The sequence below is a fragment of the Taudactylus pleione genome, unplaced genomic scaffold (assembly GCF_031769625.1).
Source record: "Taudactylus pleione unplaced genomic scaffold, aTauple2 ptg000061l, whole genome shotgun sequence".
Lineage (NCBI taxonomy): Eukaryota > Metazoa > Chordata > Amphibia > Anura > Myobatrachidae > Taudactylus > Taudactylus pleione.
Window position 1 is genome coordinate 12010578 of NW_028284463.1, and position 22485 is coordinate 12033062.

Here is a 22485-nt window from a genome sequence, read left to right on the forward strand (position 1 = left end):
AGTGCCACTAAAATAAAGTGCAAAGCCTGGCGCTTTAAATTTTGAGGTCAAACCTGCGAGAAGCAGCCACCGCTTCATATATATACCTCTAATTGCTTTCACCCAACTCAGTCCCCCTTCTCCAAAGTGCATTAGGTGTAGAGCAAAACTAGATATATAATTTATCAAAACTGTGATTTAGATACATTTTATGACTAGTTAAAAAAAAAAAATAATCACATCGAGTGTTATTACATTCAAGTAAAAGACAGAAAATAAAATATTTTAGTAATGTTTGGAGTGTGTAGATTGAATATTTCCTGAGGCCATTGATCCAAGAACTAACTCTTTAAAGGGCTGGGTTTTTTTGTTTTGTTTTTAACACTACTGTAAATGAAGTGTATCCAGCACTTGGTATTATGACAGCCCACTTCTCCTGTTTTACATCCCTTCCTCCTGTGTCCTGGCTGCCGTCTAGTCGGTTTGCAGAAATATAATATAAATGTTATTAGTGCTTTTGTTATGTTTGGACTTTCCTTCCTCTTTTCCATTCAGAAGAGAAGAAGCAGCCTCCGCTGTGCGGATTTGACCATTTGTAGTTACAGGTTGTCCATCAGCTTCAGATAACGGCAAGACAATTAAATTTTTGTGAGGACCACTCAGCCTGAGGTTGATCAAATTAAGTATCTTTGAGAGCAATACTCGTATATGAAGCCTCCGGACCGGCACCCATTAAATCTCCATATATGAGTATTGCTCTTGTGCACCGGTTTTACATAAGAACCAATGAATATGTCAAACTTGACCATGTGGTTCAATGAGTAATTTAAAAAATATATTATCTGAGAGGTAAAAAAGAGCTGGGAAACTAGTGTTGCTCCACAATCACCTTTCCCTACTATCCGGGGTCAGGACCAAAAGTAAACTGACAAGATAAACACAGATTCTTTTCCACCCAGACAGGAGAGTACGTACCTTGGGGAACAGTGCATGAGTTCCACCATATAACTTTCATTGCTAGAATTTTATCAGGGGATATACAGTAGGTTTACACACTAGCATAATGTAAAATTAAAAATGTCTTAGGAGATCATTTGCAAGGGGCCCCTGAGATTTCGACTGCCTAGGGACCTCCACAGGCTTTACTCAGGCACTGTGTGTTATATACCGGTAATCAATATGGCCGGGATAAAAAGAAAATTAACGCCTAAAATAAATAATGAAATAAAGATTCTTTTTTTTTTTTAAATTCATTTTTATTGAGTCAGAGACATATAGACAAATAATTAAATTCAACATTAAATCAAAAATAGGTTTGTGGATACAAATTAGCAAGCATTTTCAAAATGTTTTAACAAGATATCAGGGTATGCATGGTACAAAATGTGAATAACATTGTGTTGGGAGTATAAGTAATATAGTTAGTATAGGTAATATTAGTGGAGGATGCGCCGCATGCGATACCTCTATTGGGCCACTGGGGAGGTCATTATCCAGCAGACGTAGGAGGTACCACGAGGAAGAAGAAAAACATTCGATAAGAAGTTGTTGTGTAGCTACTGGAAGTGAACAAAGATTGCTCTCCCATATCTCAAAACATGTAGCCACCTTGGATTCTTTGTCCAAGTAGGCCTCCACCCAATCCATTTGGAACAAATAGAATAACTTTTCTTTAAATAATGAAAAGGGGGGAGGGGGTGCCTGGTTGGATCCAAACCTGTAGAATAGTTATTTTAGCGGCTGTGCTAATTGCGAAACAAAGATTCTTAATATATTAATATTGCATCTTACAAAATGAGGCAATAATAGTAACCCTACTGTATTAGGGCCATTTATTTATTATTTATTACCAGTTATCTATATAGCGCACACATATTCCGCAGCGCTTTACAGAGGATATCTTACCATTCACATCTGTCCCTGCCCCAGTGGAGCTTACACTCTATGAGGGGAATTCAATATGAAACGTAAACTTCGCTGTCGAAGTTTACGTTTCATATAGGAGCTTTTACCTGCGTTAAAGTATCGGGTGCGCGCCCGCTTATCCCCGTATTCAATATGAAACTAACGAAAACGGGAGCCTGCGAAGTGGGATTTGCGTAAAGTTACAAAATTTTCCTTAAAAAAATTGTAGGACCCCCCTAAAGTTGTAAAAACATGGGGGATCACTATGGGTACCCCCGTTTTAGCCTGTAATTGAAAGTTGGGGATTTAAATAGCCGCAGCAGGTGTTTTTTCCCGACATTGAAGAAGTGATGCAGAAGAGCACAGGTTGTTTTTTTCGTTTTTTTAAGTGGTCCCATCAAATTTGGGGTACTTGAAAATGGGTACTAGCACATTTTGATGTCCCTTAAAAATTCTGCAATTGTGCACCTGCCGCTATAATTCTATTCTAGAAAACACCTGCCGCATACATGCAGAATAGCCCTGAACCTATTTCCCTATTGTTAAACAATTTTTGCCCATTTTTTTTTTCACTCCAATTTTTAAATTAATTTTTTGGGGTGTCCCTATTTTTTTTTTAAACTTTTTTTGACACAGTTCTTTTTTAAATGTCATTCTCATGGGGTGCAGGCAATTTTTTTTAAGCCTGCACCCCTAAACCCCAATTCTGCACTTTTTTTCAACACCTATTCAATGGTGAAAAGTTATCCCCGTTTTTTATCAAAGACTTTTCGAACCTGCGAAAAGTCTTTGAAATTGAATACAGTGTAAAACTAAAACCTGCGATAATGACGTCATAGGTGCGATATTAACGCAAAAACGATGTTTTCGCTCCCATATTGAATACCCCTATATATTTCCATACCACATGCTCACACACATACACACTAGGGTCAATTTTGTGGGGAGCCAATTAATCTACCAGTATATTTTTGGAGTGTGGGAGGAAACCGGAGTACCCACGCAAGCACAGGGAGAATATACAAACTCCACACAGTTAGGGCCATGGTGGGAATTGAACCCATGACCTCAGTGCTGTGAGGCAGTAACGCTAACCATTACACCGTCTGTGCTGCCCCCCAGGGAGGCCATGCTTGGCCTTATACTTTTTAATTTGAGAACCACTTTTTTTTATTCACAAAGATACGGCAATGGGGTCAAAAACAGCCCATTATGCTCCCACTTACCCGATCATGCCAATAATTTTATAGGGACTTAAGAAAATATGCATATTTATAATATGCCAATAGTGGGAATTGAACTAACATTTTATATATTTTATATATTTTATATTAATTATAAAAGCTATAAGGTTAATCTATAGCTATCCTGGGATGACTTTTTTCAAACAGTCATGCATAGAATCAGTCACTCACAGAACTAGTAATAACTGTCTTTATTATTTAGATTTAAAAGGAGGCATTAATAATTCTGAATAGACAAAGACAATCAATTTTTCCAGTATAGGGTTTAGAAATGCCCATAATTCTGTGACGCGCAGGCAGTGAGTATCTCTTCCATGGTCCTCATGTCGTGGTGATTGCCGTGGTGTTTCTCATGGTCCCATATGAAGGTGAGAGTCCTCAGGGTTAGAGGTCACACAGCACTATTCCTAATACTCGTGGTGCCAGGCAGAACACTTGTGGTGCCAGGCAGAGTATTGTGAAACTGTCATAAGACAAATAGGGTTTATTAAAGCCAAGACCTGCAGGTATGAGAAACAGTTCTGAGAAGCAATCATTTTCTTAAGACTACATTATACTGTATTATTATCTACATAGTCTAAACACATTATATATATTATTTCTGGCAATACAATATTTCAAAAACAGGAAGAAAGGAGTCAGTGGCTGATATTTAAAGTATCATGTTTTAGAAGGCAATACGATATTTCCCAAGCATGGCTACACCTATGTTCTGTAGGAAAATAAAGTTCTATGCAGAATATATAATGTTAATCTATACTACAAGGGTATTCAACATTGCGGCTTTGCAGCTGCTGTGGAACTCAACATCCCAGAATTCCTTGCCACAATTTTAAAATGCACTAACAACAAAACTGAGATAGGGCATGCTGGGATGTGTAGTTCCATAGCAGCTGCAAAGCCGCATGTTGAATACCCCAGCCATACTACAATACAACCACCGCCTACAAACAGTGAAGACAACAATTTTTGGAGCTGAACCTATAGTCATGTGATGGGTTTCCCATGACTTGATCGCTGCACACACCATGAGAATTATAGTTGGCAACATTTTCTGCAGAGCTGGAAATCTCAGTAAATCATGGACCTGGGCTCACTATAATCGCCAGAATGCCATGTTTGCTGAATGGGATTATAATGCACTATTTGCATACAAAATACTTTTATTCAATAAATATTAACTTAAAAGCATATAAAGATGTCTGATATTCAGAAAAGATTGCTTATACAGTTGGTCAGTTATGGAATACAGGGATTATTTGAGGGATTCAAAATGTGTAACACTGGGAAGAAGGAACAGTTGCTGCACCACAATACACAAAAAAAACTTGATTGCATTGGACACCGTGCAGGAAGCTGCCAGACGTTGCAACTGTCATCATAAGTATTATTATTATTATTTCCAGGTTACTCGGGCATTCAATGGTAATTCCATGTAAATTTGGACTTTACAATTTAATTTTTTTTTTTGTAGGAGGATAAGTCCCACTAATACAGTGTTTCCCAACCTCGGTCCTCAAGGCACACTAACAGTCCTGGTTTTAGTGATATCCATGCTTGAGCACAGATATACAGATCAAAATAACTGCAGTATGGATTAAGCCACTTGTGCTCAAGTATGGCTATCCTTAAAACCTGGACTGTTGGTGTGCCTTGAGGACCGTAGTTGGGAACCCCTGTACTAATATATTGCATGGAAAATGCAGCTTTTTCTACCATGTCTCTAGACAATTGTATTCGTTATACATCTTTGTATTACATACTGCACAGAGGAGATGTGAGTGATGTGTACAGAGAAAACATACAGATTGTATATACAGTAATCATTATAATTTAGCAATGGGCCCCTCTCACTGCCTGGGTCACTGTACAGCTGTACTGTACTAGACTCATTGTTATTAGTTCTACTCCTATGTCCCAGGTCAGAGGCCATTGAGGGTACGGTATCTGTAATGCCAAAACGTTGCAGAGGTTTCAGCAATGCTGGTTATCAGGAATAAGTGATCACTCTCTGATCTTCCAAACAAGTAACATTGTCTGACATGATTAAGAATCTGTATATCCCTATATAGCACTGGAGGGCCTATGCATGATGTTAATTATCGGGGACCCCGATAATTAACATTCTGACTCGCCTCGGCTACCGGAGCAATTCACCATTGCTCCGGCGCGGTGACAGCTGATGCGAAATCAGCTGTCCCCGCGAGTGGCTTCACTGCTCCTCATCGGAGCAGTGAATCTTTTCACTGCCCTTGTCGGATCAGTGACGGGACTGTGCACGTGTGACCTACAGATCATGCATGCGCACAAGCGCCCCGGCGTCCGGCAGAAGGAACCGGACAGGGGCAGAGGGACCCAAAGGGGATGGGGACAGCGGGCCATTCCGCAAGAGGAAGGTAAGTAAGAGATATCTGTGATACTAGTGTATGGGGACAGCGGGCCATTCCGCAAGAGGAAGGTAAGTAGGAGATATCTGTGATACTAGTGTATGGGGACAGCGGGCCATTCCGCAAGAGGAAGGTAAGCAGGAGATATCTGTGATACTAGTGTATGGGGACAGCGGGCCATTCCGCAAGAGGAAGGTAAGTAGGAGATATCTGTGATACTAGTGCATGAGGACAGCGGGCCATTCCGCAATAGGAAGGTAAGTAGGAGATATCTGTGATACTAGTGTATGGGGACAGCAGGCCATTCCACAAGAGTAAGGTAAGTAAGAGATATCTGTGATACTAGTGTATGGGGACAGTGAGCCATTCCGCCAGAGGAAGGTAAGTAAGAGATATTTGTGATACTAGTGTATGGGGACAGTGAGCCATTCCGCCAGAGGAAGGTAAGTAGGAGATATCTGTGATACTAGTGTATGGGGACAGCGGGCCATTCCACAAGAGGAAGGTAAGTAAGAGATATCTGTGAGACTAGTGTATGGGGACAGCGGGCCATTCCGCCAGAGGAAGGTAAGTAGGCGATATCTGTGATACTAGTGTATGGGGACAGTGAGCCATTCCACAAGAGGAAGATAAGTAAGAAATATCTGTGATACTAGTGTATGGGGACAGCGGGCCATTCCGTCAGAGGAAGGTAAGTAAGAGATATCTGTGGTACTAGTGTATGGGGACAGTGGGTCATTCCGCCAGAGGAAGGTAAGTAGGAGATATCTGTGATACTACTGTATGAGGACAGTGAGCCATTCCGCTAGAGGAAGGTAAGTAAGAGATATCTGTGATAGTAGTGTATGGGGACAGTGAGCCATTCCACAAGAGGAAGGTAAGTAAGAGATATCATATCTGTGATACTAGTGTATGGGGACAGTGAGCCATTCCGTAAGAGGAAGGTAAGTAAGAGATATCTGTGATTCTAATGTATGGGGACAGTGAGCCATTCCGCAAGATGAAGGTAAGTAGGAGATATCTGTGATACTACTGTATAGGGACAGTGAGCCATTCCGCAAGAGGAAGGTAAGTAAGAGATATCTGTGATACTAGTGTATGGAGACAGTGAGCCATTCCGCCAGAGGAAGGTATGTAGGAGATATCTGTGATACTACTAGTGTATGGGGACAGTGGGCCATTCCACAAGAGGAAGGTAAGAGATATATGTGATACTAGTGTATGGGGACAGTGAGCCATTCCACAAGAGGGAGGTAAGTAAGAGATATCTGTGATACTAGTGTATGGGGACAGCGGGCCATTCCACAAGAGGAAGGTAAGTAAGAGATATCTGTGATACTAGTGTATGGGGACAGTGAGCCACTCCACAAGAAGAAGGTAAGTAAGAGATATCTGTGATACTAGTGTATGGGGATAGCGGGCCATTCCGCCAGAGGAAGGTAAGTAAGAGATATCTGTGATACTAGTGTATGGGGATAGCGGGCCATTTCGCAAGAGGAAGGTAAGTAAGAGATATATGTGATACTAGTGTATGGGGACAGTGAGCCATTCCACAAGAAGAAGGTAAGTAAGAGATATCTGTGATCTAGTATATGGGGATAGCGGACCATTCCGCCAGAGGAAGGTAAGTAAGAGATATCTGTGATACTAGTGTATGGGGATAGCGGGCCATTTCGCAAGAGGAAGGTAAGTAAGAGATATATGTGATACTAGTGTATGGGGACAGTGAGCCATTCCACAAGAGGAAGGTAAGTAAGAGATATCTGTGATACTCATGTATGGGGACAGTGAGCCATTCCAAAAGAGGAAGGTAAGTAAGAGATATCATATCTGTGATACTAGTGTATGGGGACAGTGAGCCATTCCGCAAGAGGAAGGTAAGTAAGAGATATCAGTGATACTATTGTATGGGGACAGTGAGCCATTCCACAAGAGGAAGGTAAGTAAGAAATATCTGTGATACTAGTGTATGGGGACAGCGGGCCTTTCTGCCAGAGGAAGGTAAGTAGGAGATATCTGTGATACTAGTGTATGGGGACAGTGAGCCATTCCACAAGAAGAAGGTAAGTAAGAGATATCTGTGATACTAGTGTATGGGGATAGCGGGCCATTCCGCCAGAGGAAGGTAAGTAAGAGATATCTGTGATACTAGTGTATGGGGATAGCGGGCCATTTCGCAAGAGGAAGGTAAGTAAGAGATATATGTGATACTAGTGTATGGGGACAGTGAGCCATTCCACAAGAGGAAGGTAAGTAAGAGATATCTGTGATACTAGTGTATGGGGACAGTGAGCCATTCCACAAGAGGAAGGTAAGTAAGAGATATCATATCTGTGATACTAGTGTCTGGAGACAGTGAGCCATTCCGCAAGAGGAAGGTAAGTAAGAGATATCTGTGATACTAGTGTATGGGGACAGTGAGCCATTCCGTAAGAGGAAGGTAAGTAAGAGATATCTGTGATTCTAATGTATGGGGACAGTGAGCCATTTCGCCAGAGGAAGGTAAGTAGGAGATATCTGTGATACTACTGTATGAGGACAGTGAGCCATTCCGCTAGAGGAAGGTAAGTAAGAGATATCTGTGATACTAGTGTATGGGGACAGTGAGCCATTCCACAAGAGGAAGGTAAGTAAGAGATATCATATCTGTGATACTAGTGTATGGGGACAGTGAGCCATTCCGTAAGAGGAAGGTAAGTAAGAGATATCTGTGATTCTAATGTATGGGGACAGTGAGCCATTCCGCAAGATGAAGGTAAGTAGGAGATATCTGTGATACTACTGTATAGGGACAGTGAGCCATTCCGCAAGAGGAAGGTAAGTAAGAGATATCTGTGATACTAGTGTATGGAGACAGTGAGCCATTCCGCCAGAGGAAGGTATGTAGGAGATATCTGTGATACTACTAGTGTATGGGGACAGTGGGCCATTCCACAAGAGGAAGGTAAGAGATATATGTGATACTAGTGTATGGGGACAGTGAGCCATTCCACAAGAGGGAGGTAAGTAAGAGATATCTGTGATACTAGTGTATGGGGACAGCGGGCCATTCCACAAGAGGAAGGTAAGTAAGAGATATCTGTGATACTAGTGTATGGGGACAGTGAGCCACTCCACAAGAAGAAGGTAAGTAAGAGATATCTGTGATACTAGTGTATGGGGATAGCGGGCCATTCCGCCAGAGGAAGGTAAGTAAGAGATATCTGTGATACTAGTTTATGGGGATAGCGGGCCATTTCGCAAGAGGAAGGTAAGTAAGAGATATATGTGATACTAGTGTATGGGGACAGTGAGCCATTCCACAAGAAGAAGGTAAGTAAGAGATATCTGTGATACTAGTATATGGGGATAGCGGGCCATTCCGTCAGAGGAAGGTAAGTAAGAGATATCTGTGATACTAGTGTATGGGGATAGCGGGCCATTTCGCAAGAGGAAGGTAAGTAAGAGATATATGTGATACTAGTGTATGGGGACAGTGAGCCATTCCACAAGAGGAAGGTAAGTAAGAGATATCTGTGATACTCGTGTATGGGGACAGTGAGCCATTCCAAAAATGGAAGGTAAGTAAGAGATATCATATCTGTGATACTAGTGTATGGGGACAGTGAGCCATTCCGCAAGAGGAAGGTAAGTAAGAGATATCAGTGATACTAGTGTATGGGGACAGTGAGCCATTCCACAAGAGGAAGGTAAGTAAGAAATATCTGTGATACTAGTGTATGGGGACAGCGGGCCTTTCTGCCAGAGGAAGGTAAGTAGGAGATATCTGTGATACTAGTGTATGGAGACAGTGAGCCATTCCACAAGAAGAAGGTAAGTAAGAGATATCTGTGATACTAGTGTATGGGGATAGCGGGCCATTCCGCCAGAGGAAGGTAAGTAAGAGATATCTGTGATACTAGTGTATGGAGACAGTGAGCCATTCCACAAGAGGAAGGTAAGTAAGAGATATCTGTGATACTAGTGTATGGGGACAGTGAGCCATTCCACAAGAGGAAGGTAAGTAAGAGATATCATATCTGTGATACTAGTGTCTGGAGACAGTGAGCCATTCCGCAAGAGGAAGGTAAGTAAGAGATATCTGTGATACTAGTGTATGGGGACAGTGAGCCATTCCACAAGAGGAAGGTAAGTAAGAGATATCATATCTGTGATACTAGTGTCTGGGGACAGTGAGCCATTCCGCAAGAGGAAGGTAAGTAAGAGATATCTGTGATACTAGTGTATGGGGACAGTGAGCCATTCCACAAGAGGGAGGTAAGTAAGAGATATCTGTGATATTAGTGTATGGGGACAGCGGGCCATTCCACAAGAGGAAGGTAAGTAAGAGATATCATATCTGTGATACTAGTGTCTGGGGACAGTGAGCCATTCCGCAAGAGGAAGGTAAGTAAGAGATATCTGTGATACTCGTGTATGGGGACAGTGAGCCATTCCACAAGAGGGAGGTAAGTAAGAGATATCTGTGATACTAGTGTCTGGGGACAGTGAGCCATTCCGCAAGAGGAAGGTAAGTAAGAGATATCTGTGATACTCGTGTATGGGGACAGTGAGCCATTCCACAAGAGGGAGGTAAGTAAGAGATATCTGTGATACTCGTGTATGGGGACAGTGAGCCATTCCACCAGAGGAAGGTAAGCAGGAGATATCTGTGATACTAGTGTATGGGGACAGTGAGCCATTCCCCATAGTATGGGGACAGTGAGCCATTCCGCCAGAGGAAGGTAAGTAGGAGATATCTGTGATATTAGTGTATGGGGACAGCGGGCCATTCCGCAAGAGGAAGGTAAGTAAGAGATATCTGTGAAACTAGTGTATGGGGACAGTGAGCCAGTCCACAAGTGGAAGGTAAGTAAGAGATATCTGTGATACTAGTGTATGGGGATAGCGGGCCCTTCCGCAAGAGGAAGGTAAGTAAGAGATATATGTGATACTAGTGTAAGGGGACAGTGAGCCATTCCACAAGAGGAAGGTAAGTTAGAGATACCTGTGATATCTCCTGCTTTACCTTCTTGATGAATGGCTGATAACTTAATTTTTACAAAAAAAAATATTTTTTTTTTTCGTGTAATAATTAAGATCAGTGTGTCTGAGACCTCTGCAATTCGCCCTGGCATGCTGTCACTCAACTTCTGGGCCACATACTGACTGATGCCCGCCCATTATTGCCTAATCAATGCTTGGAGTTTGTCAGAATTTGTGGGTTTTTGTTTGTCCATTCGCCTCTTGAGTATTGACCACAAGTTCCCAATCTGAAAGGGGATTCATCAAAGAAAATAATAGTACACATACACATAGACCTCCCCCTCCGCTGGGTCATAAAATACCCGACTCCCTCCCTCCGGGACATAGACTCTGCACCTGGTCTCTCAGACTCACCTGCGTGCTGTTGTACGTAGCAGCAGCAGTAGTAGTGGGTGCTGCAGTAGTAGGGGTAGTAGTACTAGATTGATGCAGTAGTATGTAGGAGTAGTAGTTGGAGCTGCAGTAGTAGTGGGCACTGCAGTGGTAGGAGCAGCAGTAGTAGTAGCCAGAGCCATAACTAGACTTTTTGGTGCCCTGTGCCAGAAAGAGCATTGGCGCCCCCTCATTTTTCAAAGGGACATAATGCACCCAAAAAAGGGCCATGGCTTCATGGGGAAGGGCCAGGGAAGAGATAGGAGAGGCCAGGAGATGCTGGGGATGAAATAAGAGGAAGCTACAAGCAAGAGTGATAATAAACAGAAATTTGACAGGCCCAAACAGCGCCCCCTGATCTGTGGTGCCCTGTGCGATGGCGCTGCCACACTACCCTAGCTAAGGCCCTGGTAGTAGCTGCAGTAGTGGTTGTTGCTACAGTAGTAGTGGGTACTGCAGTAGTAGTAGGAGCAGCAGTAGTGGTTGGTGCTGCAGTAGTAGGAGTGCAGCAGTATTGCGTGCTGCGGCAGTAGTAGTTGCAGCTGCAGTAGTAGGAGCAGTAGTAGTAGTTGGTGCTGGAGTAGTAGAAACAGCAGTAGTGGTTGGTGCTGCAGTAGTAGGAGTGCAGCAGTATTGGGTGCTACAGCAGTAGTAGTTGCAGCTGCAGTAGTAGTAGGAGCAGTAGTAGTTGGTGCTGGAGTAGTAGGAGCAGCAGTAGTGGTTGGTGCTGCAGTAGTAGGAGTGCAGCAGTATTGGGTGCTGCAGCAGTAGTAGTTGCAGCTGCAGTAGTAGTAGGAGCAGTAGTAGTTGTTGGTGCTGGAGTAGTAGGAGCAGCAGTAGTGGTTGGTGCTGCAGTAGTAGGAGCAGCAGTAGTAGTTTTAGCTGCAGTAGTAGGAGCAGCAGTAGTAGTTTTAGCTGCAGAGGTAGTAGGAGCAGCAGTAGTAGTAGGAGCAGTAGTAGTAGTGGGTGCAGCAGTAGTAGTTGTAGGTACTGCAGTAGTAGGAGCAGCAGTAGTAGTTTTAGCTACAGTATTGTGAGCAGCAGTAGTTGTTGGTGCTGCAGCAGTAGGTGCAGCAGTAGTTGTTGGTGCTGCAGTAGTAGGAGCAGCAGTAGTTGTTGATGCTGCAGTAGTAGGAGCAGCAGTAGTAGTTTTAGCTGCAGTAGTAGGAGCAGCAGTAGTAGTTTTAGCTGCAGTAGTACTAGGAGTAGCAATTGTTAGTGCTGCAGTAGTAGGAGCAGCAGTAGTAGTTTTAGCTGCAGTAGTAGGAGCAGCAGTAGTAGGAGCAGCAGTAGTTGTTGGTGCTGCAGTAGTACGAGCAGCAGTAGTAGTTTTAGCTGCAGTAGTAGGAGCAGCAGTAGTAGTTTTAGCTGCAGAGGCAGTAGGAGCAGCAGTAGTAGTGGGTACAGTAGTAGTAGGAGCAGTAGTAGTAGTGGGTGCAGCAGTGGTAGTAGTTGCCGTAGAAAGAGCAGTAGCAGTGGTTGGTGCTGCAGTAGTAGGAGTAGGAGTGGTTGGTGCTACAGTGGTAGTGGGTACTGCAGTAGTAGTAGGAGCAGCAGTTGTTGATGCTGTAGTAGTAGGAGCAGCAGTAGTGGTTGGTGCTGCAGTAGTAGGAGTGCAGCAGTATTGGGTGCTGCAGCAGTAGTAGTAGGAGCAGCAGCAGTTGTTGGTGCTGCAGTTGTAGTGGTGCAGCAGTAAAAGTGGGTGCTGCAGTACAAGTTGGTGCTGCAGTAGTAGGAGCAGCAATAGTAGTAGGAGCAACAGTAGTAGTTTTAGCTGCAGTGGTAGTTGATGCAACAGTAGTAGTGGGTGCAGCAGTAGTAGTTTTAGCTGCAGTAGTAGGAGCAGCAGTAGTAGTAGGAGCAGCAGTAGTAGATTTAGCTGCAGTAGTAAGAGCAGCAGTAGTAGTGGGTGCAGCAGTAGTAGTTTTAGCTGCAGTAGTAGTGGGTGCAGCAATAGTAGTTTTAGCTGCAGTAGTAGTAGGGGCAGCAGTAGGAGTTTTAGCTGCAGTAGTAGGAGCAGCAGTAGTAGTGGGTGCAGCAGTAGTAGTTTTAGCTGCAGTAGTAAGAGCAGCAGTAGCAGTAGGAGCAGCAGTAGTTGTGGGTGCAGCAGTAGTAGTTTTAGCTGCAGTAGTAGGAGCAGCAGTAGTAGTTTTAGCTGCAGTAGTAGCAGCAGTTGTTGGTGCTGCAGTAGTAGCAGCAGTAGTAGTTTTAGCTGCAGTAGTAGGAGCAGCAGTAGTGGCAGTAGTTGCTGGCATAGAAAGAGCAGTAGCAGTGGTTGGTGCTGCAGTAGTAGTGGGTGCAGCAGTAGTAGGAGTAGTAGTGGTTGGTGCTACAGTGGTAGTGGGTGCTGGAGTAGAAGTTGTTACTGCAGTAGTTGGTGCTGCAGAGCAACTGGGTGCTGCAGTAGACATGGGTGCTGCAGTGATAGTGGGTGCTGAAGTAGTAGTTTCAGCTGCAGTAGGTGCAGCAGTAATTGCTGGAGCTGCAGAGTAGGAGTGCAGCAGTATTGTGTGCTGCAGCAGTAGTAGTTGCAGCTGCAGTAGTAGTAGGAGCAGCAGTAGTTGTTGGTGCTGGAGTAGTAGTAGCAGCCGTAGTTGTTGGTGCTGCAGTTGTAGTGGTGCAGCAGTAGAAGTGGGTGCTGCAGTAGAAGTTGGTGCTGCAGTAGTAGGAGCAGCAGTAGTTGTTGGTGCTGCAGTAGTAGGAGCAACAGTAGTAGTTTTAGCTGCAGTGGTAGTTGATGCAACAGTAGTAGTGGGTGCAGCAGTAGTAGTTTTAGCTGCAGTAGTAGGAGCAGCAGTGGTTGTAGGAGCAGCAGTAGTAGTGGGTGCAGCAGTAGTAGTTTTAGCTGCAGTAGTAAGAGCAGCAGTAGTAGTGGGTGCAGCAGTAGTAGTTTTAGCTGCAGTATTAGTAGTTTTTGCTGCAGTAGTAGGACTAGCAGTAGTAGTTTTAGCTGCAGTAGTAGGAGCAGCAGTAGTTCTTGGTGCTGCAGTATTAGTAGGTGCAGCAGTAGTAGTAGGATTAGCAATCATTGTTGGTGCTGTAGTAGCAGTAGTAGGAGCAGCAGTAGTAGTTTTAGCAGCAGTAGTAGGAGAAGCAGTAGTTGTTGGTGCTGCAGTAGTAGGAGTAGCAGTAGTTGTTGGTGCTGCAGTAGTAGGAGTAGCAGTAGTTGTTGGTGCTGCACTAGTAGCAGCAGCAGTAGTAGTTTTAGCTGCAGTAGTAGGAGCAGCAGTAGTAGTTTTAGCTGCAGTGATATTAGGAGCAGCAGTAGTAGTTTTAGCTGCAGTGGTTGGAGCAGCAGTAGTAGTTTTAGCTGCAGTGGTAGTAGGAGCAGCAGTAGTAGGAGCAGCAGTGGTAGAAGTTTCTGCTGTAGAAAGAGCAGTAGCAGTGGTTGGCGCAGCAGTAGTAGGAGTAGTAGTGGTTGGTGCTACAGTGGTAGTTGATGCTGGAGTAGTAGTTGTTACTACAGTAGTTGGTGCTGCAGTGGCACTGGGTGCTGCAGTAGACATGGGAGCAGCAGTGGTAGTGGGTTCTGGAGTAGTAGTTGCAACTGCAGTAGGTGCAGCAGTAGTTCTTGGAGCTGCAGTGGTAGTGGGTGCAGCAGTGGTAGTGGGTGCAGTAGTAGTGGGTGCTGCAGTACTTGGAGCAACAGTATTTATTTTAGCTGCAGCAGTAGGAGTAGCAGTAGTTGTTGGTGCTGCTGCAGTAGTAGCAGCAGCAGTAGTAGTTTTAGCTGCAGTAGTAGGAGCAGCAGTAGTTGTTGGTGCTGCAGTAGTTGGAGTAGCAGTAGTAGTTTTAGCTGCAGTAGTAGGAGCAGCAGTAGTAGTTTTAGCTGCAGTAGTAGGAGTAGCAGTAGTTGTTGGTGCTGCAGTAGTAGGAGCAGCAGTAGTAGTTTTAGCTGCAGTGGTAGTTGATGCAACAGTAGTAGTAGGTGCAGCAGTAGTAGTTTTAGCTGCAGTAGTAGGAGCAGCAGTGGTAGTAGGAGCAGCAGTAGTAGTGGGTGCAGCAGTAGTAGTTTTAGCTGCAGTAGTAAGAGCAGCAGTAGTAGTGGGTGCAGCAGTAGTAGTTTTAGCTGCAGTATTAGTAGTTTTAGCTGCAGTAGTAGGTGCAGCAGTAGTAGTGGATGCTGCAGTAGTAGGACTAGCAGTAGTAGTTTTAGCTGCAGTAGTAGCAGTAGCAGTAGTTATTGGTGTTGCAGTAGTAGGAGTAGCATTTGTTGGTGCTGCAATAGTAGGAGTAGCAGTTGGTGCTGCAGTAGTAGTAGTAGTAGGAGCAGCAGTAGTAGGAGCACTAGTTTTAGCTGCAGTAGTAGGAGCAGCAGTAGTTGTTGTTGCTGCACTAGTAGCAGCAGCAGTAGTAGTTTTAGCTGCAGTGGTAGTAGGAGCAGCAGTAGTAGGAGCAGCAGTGGTAGAAGTTTCTGCTGTAGAAAGAGCAGTAGCAGTGGTTGGTGCAGCAGTAGTAGGAGTAGTAGTGGTTGGTGCTACAGTGGTAGTGGATGCTGGAGTAGTAGTTGTTACTACAGTAGTTGGTGCTGCAGTGGCACTGAGTGCTGCAGTAGACATGGGAGCAGCAGTGGTAGTGGGTGCTGGAGTAGTAGTTGCAACTGCAGTAGGTGCAGCAGTAGTTCTTGGAGCTGCAGTGGCAGTGGGTGCAGCAGTGGGAGTGGGTGCAGTAGTAGTGGGTGCTGCAGTAGTAGGAGCAACAGTATTTATTTTAGCTGCAGCAGTAGGAGTAGCAGTAGTTGTTGGTGCTGCTGCAGTAGTAGCAGCAGCAGTAGTAGTTTTAGCTGCAGTAGTAGGAGCAGCAGTAGTTGTTGGTGCTGCAGTAGTTGGAGTAGCAGTAGTAGTTTTAGCTGCAGTAGTAGGAGCAGCAGTAGTAGTTTTAGCTGCAGTAGTAGGAGTAGCAGTAGTTGTTGGTGCTGCAGTAGTAGCAGCAGCAGTAGTTTTAGCTGCAGTAGTAGGAGCAGCATTAGTAGTTTTAGCTGCAGTGGTAGTGGGAGCAGCAGTCGTAGTAGTTGCAGCCGTAAAAAGAGCAGTAGCAGTAGTTGGTGCTGCAGTTGTAGGAGTAGCAGTAGTAGTTTTATCTGCAGTAGTAGGAGCAGCAGTAGTAGATTTAGCTGCAGTGGTAGTAGGAGCAGCAGTAGTAATGGTTGCAGCAGTAGTAGGTGCAGCAGTGGTAGTAGAAAGAGCAGTAGCAGGGGTTGGTGCTGCAGTAGTAGGTTTAGCTGCAGTAGTAGGAGCAGCAGTAGTAGTTTTAGCTGCAGTAGTAGGTTTAGCTGCAATAGTAGGAGCAGTAGTAGTTTTAGTTGTAGTAGTATGAGCAGCAGTAGTATATTTAGCAGCAGTGGTAGTAGGAGCAGCAGTAGTAGTGGTTGCAGCAGTAGTAGTGGGTGCAGCAGTAGTAGGAGTAGTAGTGGTTGGTGCTACAGTGGTAATGGGTGCTGGAGTAGTAGTAGGAGCAGCAGTTATTGATGCTGCAGTACTAGGAGCAGCAGTAGTGGTTGGTGCTGCAGTAGTAGGAGTGCAGCAGTATTGGGTGCTGCAGCAGTAGTAGTTGCACCTTCAGTAGTAGTAGGAGCAGCAGTAGTTGTTGGTGCTGTAGTAGTAAGAGCAACAGTTGTGGTTTTAGCTGCAGTGGTAGTTGATGCAGCAGTAATAATTTTAGCTACAGTAGTAGGAGCAGCAGTAGTAGTAGGAGCAGTAGCAGTGGTAGTGGTTGCTGCCATAGAAAGAGAAGAAGCAGTGGTTGGTGCTGTAGTAGTAGTGGGTGCAGCAGTAGTAGGAGTAGTAGTGGGTGCTGGAGTAGTAGTTGTTACTGCAGTAGTTGGTGCTTTAGTGGCACTGGGTGCTGCAGTGGTAGTGGGTGCTGGAGCAGTAGTTGCAGCTGCAGTAGGTGCAGCAGTACTTGTTGGAGCTGCAGTGGTAGTGGGTGCAGTAGTAGTGGATGCTGCAGTAGGAGCAGCAGTAATAGTTTTAGCTGCAGTAGTAGGAGCAGCAGTAGTTGTTGGTGCTGCAGTAGTAGGTGCAGCAGTAGTTGTTGCTGCTGCAGTAGAAGAAGTTGCAGTAGTAGTTTTAGCTGCAGTAGTAGGAGTAGCAGTAGTAGTTTTAGCTGCAGTAGTAGGCGTAGCAGTAGTTGTTGGTGCAGTAGTTGGACTAGCAGTTGTTGATGCTGCAATAGTAGGAGCAGCAGTAGTTTTAGCTGCAGTAGTAGGAGCAGCAGTAGAAGTTTTAGCTGCAGTAGTAGGAGCAGCAGTGGTAGTTTTAGCTGCAGTAGTAGGAGCAGCAGTAGTTGTTGGTGCTGCAGTAGTAGGAGCAGCAGTAGTAGTTTTAGCTGCAGTAGTTGTAGGTGCAGTAGTAGGAGCAGTAGTAGTTTTAGCTGCAGTAGTAGGAGTAGCAGTAGTAGGAGCATCAGTAGTAGTAAGAGCAGCAGTAGTTGTTGGTGCTGCAATAGTAGGAGTAGCAGTTGTTGGTGCTGCTGCAGTAGTAGTAGTAGGAGCAGCAGTAGTAGTTTTAGCTGCAGTAGTAGGAGCAGTAGTAGTTTTAGCTACAGTAGTAGGTGGAGCAATAGAAGTTTTAGCTGCAGTAGTAGGAGCAGCAGTAGTAGTAGTTTTAGCTGCAGTAGTAGGAGCAGCAGTAGAAGGAGCAGCAGTAGTAGTTTTAGCTGCAGTAGGTGAAGCAGTAGTAGTTTTAGCTGCAGTAGTAGGAGTAGCAGTAGTTGCTGGTGCTGCAATAGTAGGTGCAGCAGAAGTAGTTTTAGCTGCAGTAGTAGGTGAAGCAGTAGTAGTTTTAGCTGCAGTAGTAGAAGTAGCAGTAGTTGGTGCTGCAGTAGTAGGTGCAGCAGTAGTAGTTTTAGCTGCTGTAGTAGGAGCAGTAGTAGTTTTAGCTGCAGTAGTTGTTGGTGCAGTAGTAGAAGCAGCAGTAGTTGTTGGTGCTGTAGTAGTAGGAGCAGTAGTAGTTTTAGCTGCAGTAGTAGGAGCATCAGTTGTAGTAAGAGCAGCAGTAGTTGTTGGTGCTGCAATAGTAGGAGTAGCAGTTGTTTTTGTTGCTGCAGTAGTAGTAGTAGGAGCAGCAGTAGTAGTTTTAGCTGCAGTAGTAGGAGCAGCAGTAGTAGTTTTAGCTACAGTAGTAGGTGGAGCAATAGAAGTTTTAGCTGCAGTAGTAGTAGTTTTAGCTGCAGTAGTAGGAGCAGCAGTAGTTGTTGGTGTAGTTGTAGGAGCAGCAGTAGTTGTTGGTGCTGCAGTAGTAGGAGTAGCAGTTGTTGGTGCTGCAATAGTAGGAGTAGCAGTTGTTGGTGCTGCAGTAGTAGGAGAAGGAGCAGCAGTAGTAGTTTTAGCTGCAGTAGTAGGAGCAGCAGTAGTAGTTTAAGCTGCAGTAGAAGGAGCAGCAGTAGTAGTTTTAGCTGCAGTAGTAAGAGCAGCAGTAGTAGTTTTAGCTGCAGTAGTAGGAGCAGCAGTAGGAGGAGCAGTAATAGTTTTAGCTGCAGTAGTAGGTGCAGCAGTAGTAGTTTTAGCTGCAGTAGTAGGAGCAGCAGTAGTAGTTTTAGCTGCAGTAGTAGGAGTAGCAGCAGTAGTTGTTGGTGCTGCAGTAGTAGGTGCAGCAGTAGTAGTTTTAGCTGCAGTAGTAGGAGCAGCAGTAGTTGTTGGTGCTGCAGTAGTAGGAGCAGCTGTAGTAGTTTTAGCTGTAGTAGTAGGAGCAGTAGTAGTTGTTGGTGCAGTAATAGGAGCAGCAGTAGTTCTTGGTGCGTTAGTAGTAGGAGCAGTAGTTTTTTTAGCTGCAGTAGTAGAAGCAGCAGTATTAGTAAGAGCAGCAGTAGTTGTTGGTGCTGCAATTGTAGGAGTAGCAGTTGTTGGTGCTGCAGTAGTAGGAGTAGGAGCAGCAGTAGTAGTTTTAGCTGCAGTAGTAGGAGCAGTAGTAGTTTTAGCTGCAGTAGTAGGAGCAGCAGTAGTTGGTGCAGCAGTAGTAGGAGCAGCGTTTGTTGGTGCTGCAATATTAAGAGTAGCATTTATTGGTGCTGCAGTAGTAGTTTTAGCTGCAGTAGTAGGAACAGCAGTAGTAGTTTTAGCTGCAGTAGTAGTAGGAGCAGCAGTAGTAGTAGTTTTAGCCGCAGTAGTAGGAGCAGCAGTAGTAGTTTTAGCTGCAGTAGTAGGAGCAGCAGTAGTAGTTTTAGCTGCAGTAGTAGTAGGAGCAGCAGTAGTAGTTTTAGCCGCAGTAGTAGGAGCAGCAGTAGTAGTTTTAGCTGCAGTAGTAGTGGGTGCAGCAGTAGTAGTTTTGGCCGCAGTAGTAGGAGCAGCAGTAGTAGTTTTAGCTGCAGTAGTAGTAGGAGCAGCAGTAGTAGTTTTAGCTGCAGTAGTAGGAGCAGCAGTAGTAGTTTTAGCTGCAGTAGTAGTAGGAGCAGCAGTAGTAATTTTAGCCGCAGTAGTAGGAGCAGCAGTAGTAGTTTTAGCTGCAGTAGTAGTAGGAGCAGCAGTAGTAGTTTTAGCCGCAGTAGTAGGAGCAGCAGTAGTAGTTTTAGCCACAGTAGTAGGAGCAGCAGTAGTAGTGGGTGCAGCAGTAGTAGGAGCAGCAGTGGTAGTAGTTACTGCCGTAGAAAGAGCAGTTGTAGTGGTTCATGCTGCAGTAGTAGTGGGTCCTGCAGTAGTAGGAGCAGGAGTAGTAGTTTTAGCTGCAGTAGTAGGAGCTGCTGTAGTAGTTTTAGCTGCAGTAGTAGTGAGTGCAGCAGTTTTAGGAGTAGTAGTGGTTGGTGCTACAGTGGTAGTGGGTACTGCAGTAGTAGTAGGAGCAGCAGTAGTGGTTGGTGCTGCAGTAGTAGGAGTGCAGCAGTATTGGGTGCTGCAGCAGTAGTAGTTGCAGCTCCAGTAGTAGTAGGAGCAGCAGTAGTTGTTGGTGCTGTAGTAGTAGGAGCAACAGTAGTAATTTTAGCTGCAGTTGTAGTTGATGCAGCAGTAGTAGTGGGTGTAGCCTTAGTAGTTTTAGCTTCAGTAGTAGGAGCAGCAGTAGTAGTAGTAGCAGTAATAGTGGGTGCAGCAGTAGTAGTGGGTGCAGCAGTAGTAGGAACAGCAGTGGAAGTGGTTTCTGCCGCAGAAAGAGCAGTAGCAGTGGTTGGTGCTGCAGTAGTCGTGGGTGCAGCAGTAGTAGGAGTAGTAGTGGTAGTGGGTGCTGGAGTAGTAGTTGCAGCTGCAGTAAGTGCAGCAGTAGTTGTTGAAGCTGCAGTGGTAGTGGGTTCTGCAGTAGTAGGAGCAGCAGTAATAGTTTTAGCTGCAGTAGTAGGAGCAGTAGAAGTTGTTGGTGCTGCAGTAGTAGGTGCAGCAGAAGTAGTTTTAGCTGCAGTAGTAGGAGCAGCAGCAGTAGTAGTTTTAGCTGCAGTAGTAGGAGCAGCAGTAGTTTTAGCTGCAGTGGTAGTAGGAGCAGCAATAGGAGGAGCAGCAGTGGTAGTAGTTGCAGCTGTAGAAAGAGCAGTAGCAGTGGTTGGTGCTGCAGTAGTAGTGGGTGCAGCAGTAGTAGGAGTAGTAGTGGTTGGTACTACAGTGGTAGCGGATGCTGGAGTAGTAGTTGTTACTACAGTAGTTGGTGCTGCAGTGGCACTGGGTGCTGCAGTAGACATGGGTGCAGCAGTGGCAGTGGGTTCTGGAGTAGTAGTTCCAACTGCAGTAGGTGCAGCAGTAGTTGTTTGAGATGCAGTGGTAGTGGGTGCAGCAGTGGTAGTGGGTGCAGTAGTAGTGGGTGCTGCAGTAGTAGGAGCAACAGTATTAGTTTTAGCTGCAGTAGTAGGAGCAGCAGTAGTTGTTGATGCTGCAGTAGTAGCAGCAGCAGTAGTAGTTTTAGCTGCAGTAGTAGGATCAGCAGTAGTAGTTTTAGCTGCAGTAGTAGGAGCAGCAGTAGTTGTTGGTGCTGCAGTAGTAGGAGTAGCAGTTGTTGGTGCTGCAATAGTAGGAGTAGCAGTTGTTGGTGCTGCAGCAGTTGTAGTTTTAGCTGCAGTAGTAGGTGCAGCAGTAGTAGTTTTAGCTGCAGTAGTAGGAGCAGCAGTATTTGTTGGTGCTGCAGTAGTAGGAGCAGCAGTAGTAGTTTTAGCTGCAGTTGTAGGAGTAGCAGTAGTTCCTGGTGCTACAGTAGTAGGAGTAGCAGTAGTTGTTGGTGCTGCAGTAGTAGCAGCAGCAGTAGTAGTTTTAGCTGCAGTAGTAGGAGCAGCATTAGTAGTTTAAGCTGCAGTGGTAGTAGAAGCAGCAGTAGTAATTTTAGCCGCAGTAGTAGGAGCAGCAGTAGTAGTTTTAGCTGCAGTAGTAGTAGGAGCAGGAGTAGTAGTTTTAGCTGCAGTAGTAGGAGCTGCTGTAGTAGTTTTAGCTGCAGTAGTAGTGAGTGCAGCAGTTTTAGGAGTAGTAGTGGTTGGTGCTACAGTGGTAGTGGGTACTGCAGTAGTAGTAGGAGCAGCAGTAGTGGTTGGTGCTGCAGTAGTAGGAGTGCAGCAGTATTGGGTGCTGCAGCAGTAGTAGTTGCAGCTCCAGTAGTAGTAGGAGCAGCAGTAGTTGTTTGTGCTGTAGTAGTAGGAGCAACAGTAGTAATTTTAGCTGCAGTTGTAGTTGATGCAGCAGTAGTAGTGGGTGTAGCCTTAGTAGTTTTAGCTTCAGTAGTAGGAGCAGCAGTAGTAGTAGTAGCAGTAATAGTGGGTGCAGCAGTAGTAGTGGGTGCAGCAGTAGTAGGAACAGCAGTGGAAGTGGTTTCTGCCGCAGAAAGAGCAGTAGCAGTGGTTGGTGCTGCAGTAGTCGTGGGTGCAGCAGTAGTAGGAGTAGTAGTGGTAGTGGGTGCTGGAGTAGTAGTTGCAGCTGCAGTAAGTGCAGCAGTAGTTGTTGAAGCTGCAGTGGTAGTGGGTTCTGCAGTAGTAGGAGCAGCAGTAATAGTTTTAGCTGCAGTAGTAGGAGCAGTAGAAGTTGTTGGTGCTGCAGTAGTAGGTGCAGCAGAAGTAGTTTTAGCTGCAGTAGTAGGAGCAGCAGCAGTAGTAGTTTTAGCTGCAGTAGTAGGAGCAGCAGTAGTTTTAGCTGCAGTGGTAGTAGGAGCAGCAATAGGAGGAGCAGCAGTGGTAGTAGTTGCAGCTGTAGAAAGAGCAGTAGCAGTGGTTGGTGCTGCAGTAGTAGTGGGTGCAGCAGCAGTAGGAGTAGTAGTGGTTGGTACTACAGTGGTAGCGGATGCTGGAGTAGTAGTTGTTACTACAGTAGTTGGTGCTGCAGTGGCACTGGGTGCTGCAGTAGACATGGGTGCAGCAGTGGCAGTGGGTTCTGGAGTAGTAGTTCCAACTGCAGTAGGTGCAGCAGTAGTTGTTTGAGATGCAGTGATAGTGGGTGCAGCAGTGGTAGTGGGTGCAGTAGTAGTGGGTGCTGCAGTAGTAGGAGCAACAGTATTAGTTTTAGCTGCAGTAGTAGGAGCAGCAGTAGTTGTTGATGCTGCAGTAGTAGGAGTAGCAGTTGTTGGTGCTGCAATAGTAGGAGTAGCAGTTGTTGGTGCTGCAGCAGTTGTAGTTTTAGCTGCAGTAGTAGGATCAGCAGTAGTAGTTTTAGCTGCAGTAGTAGGAGCAGCAGTAGTTGTTGG

The 22485-nt window shown here is 45.2% G+C and overlaps 1 protein-coding gene across 1 annotated transcript in view; it reads right to left on the reverse strand.

The window, feature by feature from the left end:
* Positions 1-22485, reverse strand: part of LOC148535048 (uncharacterized) — a 121733-nt gene that overhangs the window by 16709 nt on the left and 82539 nt on the right. The window contains exons 10-11 of the mRNA XM_088464496.1: positions 15249-15542; positions 14400-15131 (exon numbers count right to left, since the gene is read on the reverse strand). Of these exons, the coding sequence (XP_088320622.1) occupies positions 14400-15131; positions 15249-15542 (1026 nt within the window). The remainder of the gene's footprint in view (positions 1-14399; positions 15132-15248; positions 15543-22485) is intronic.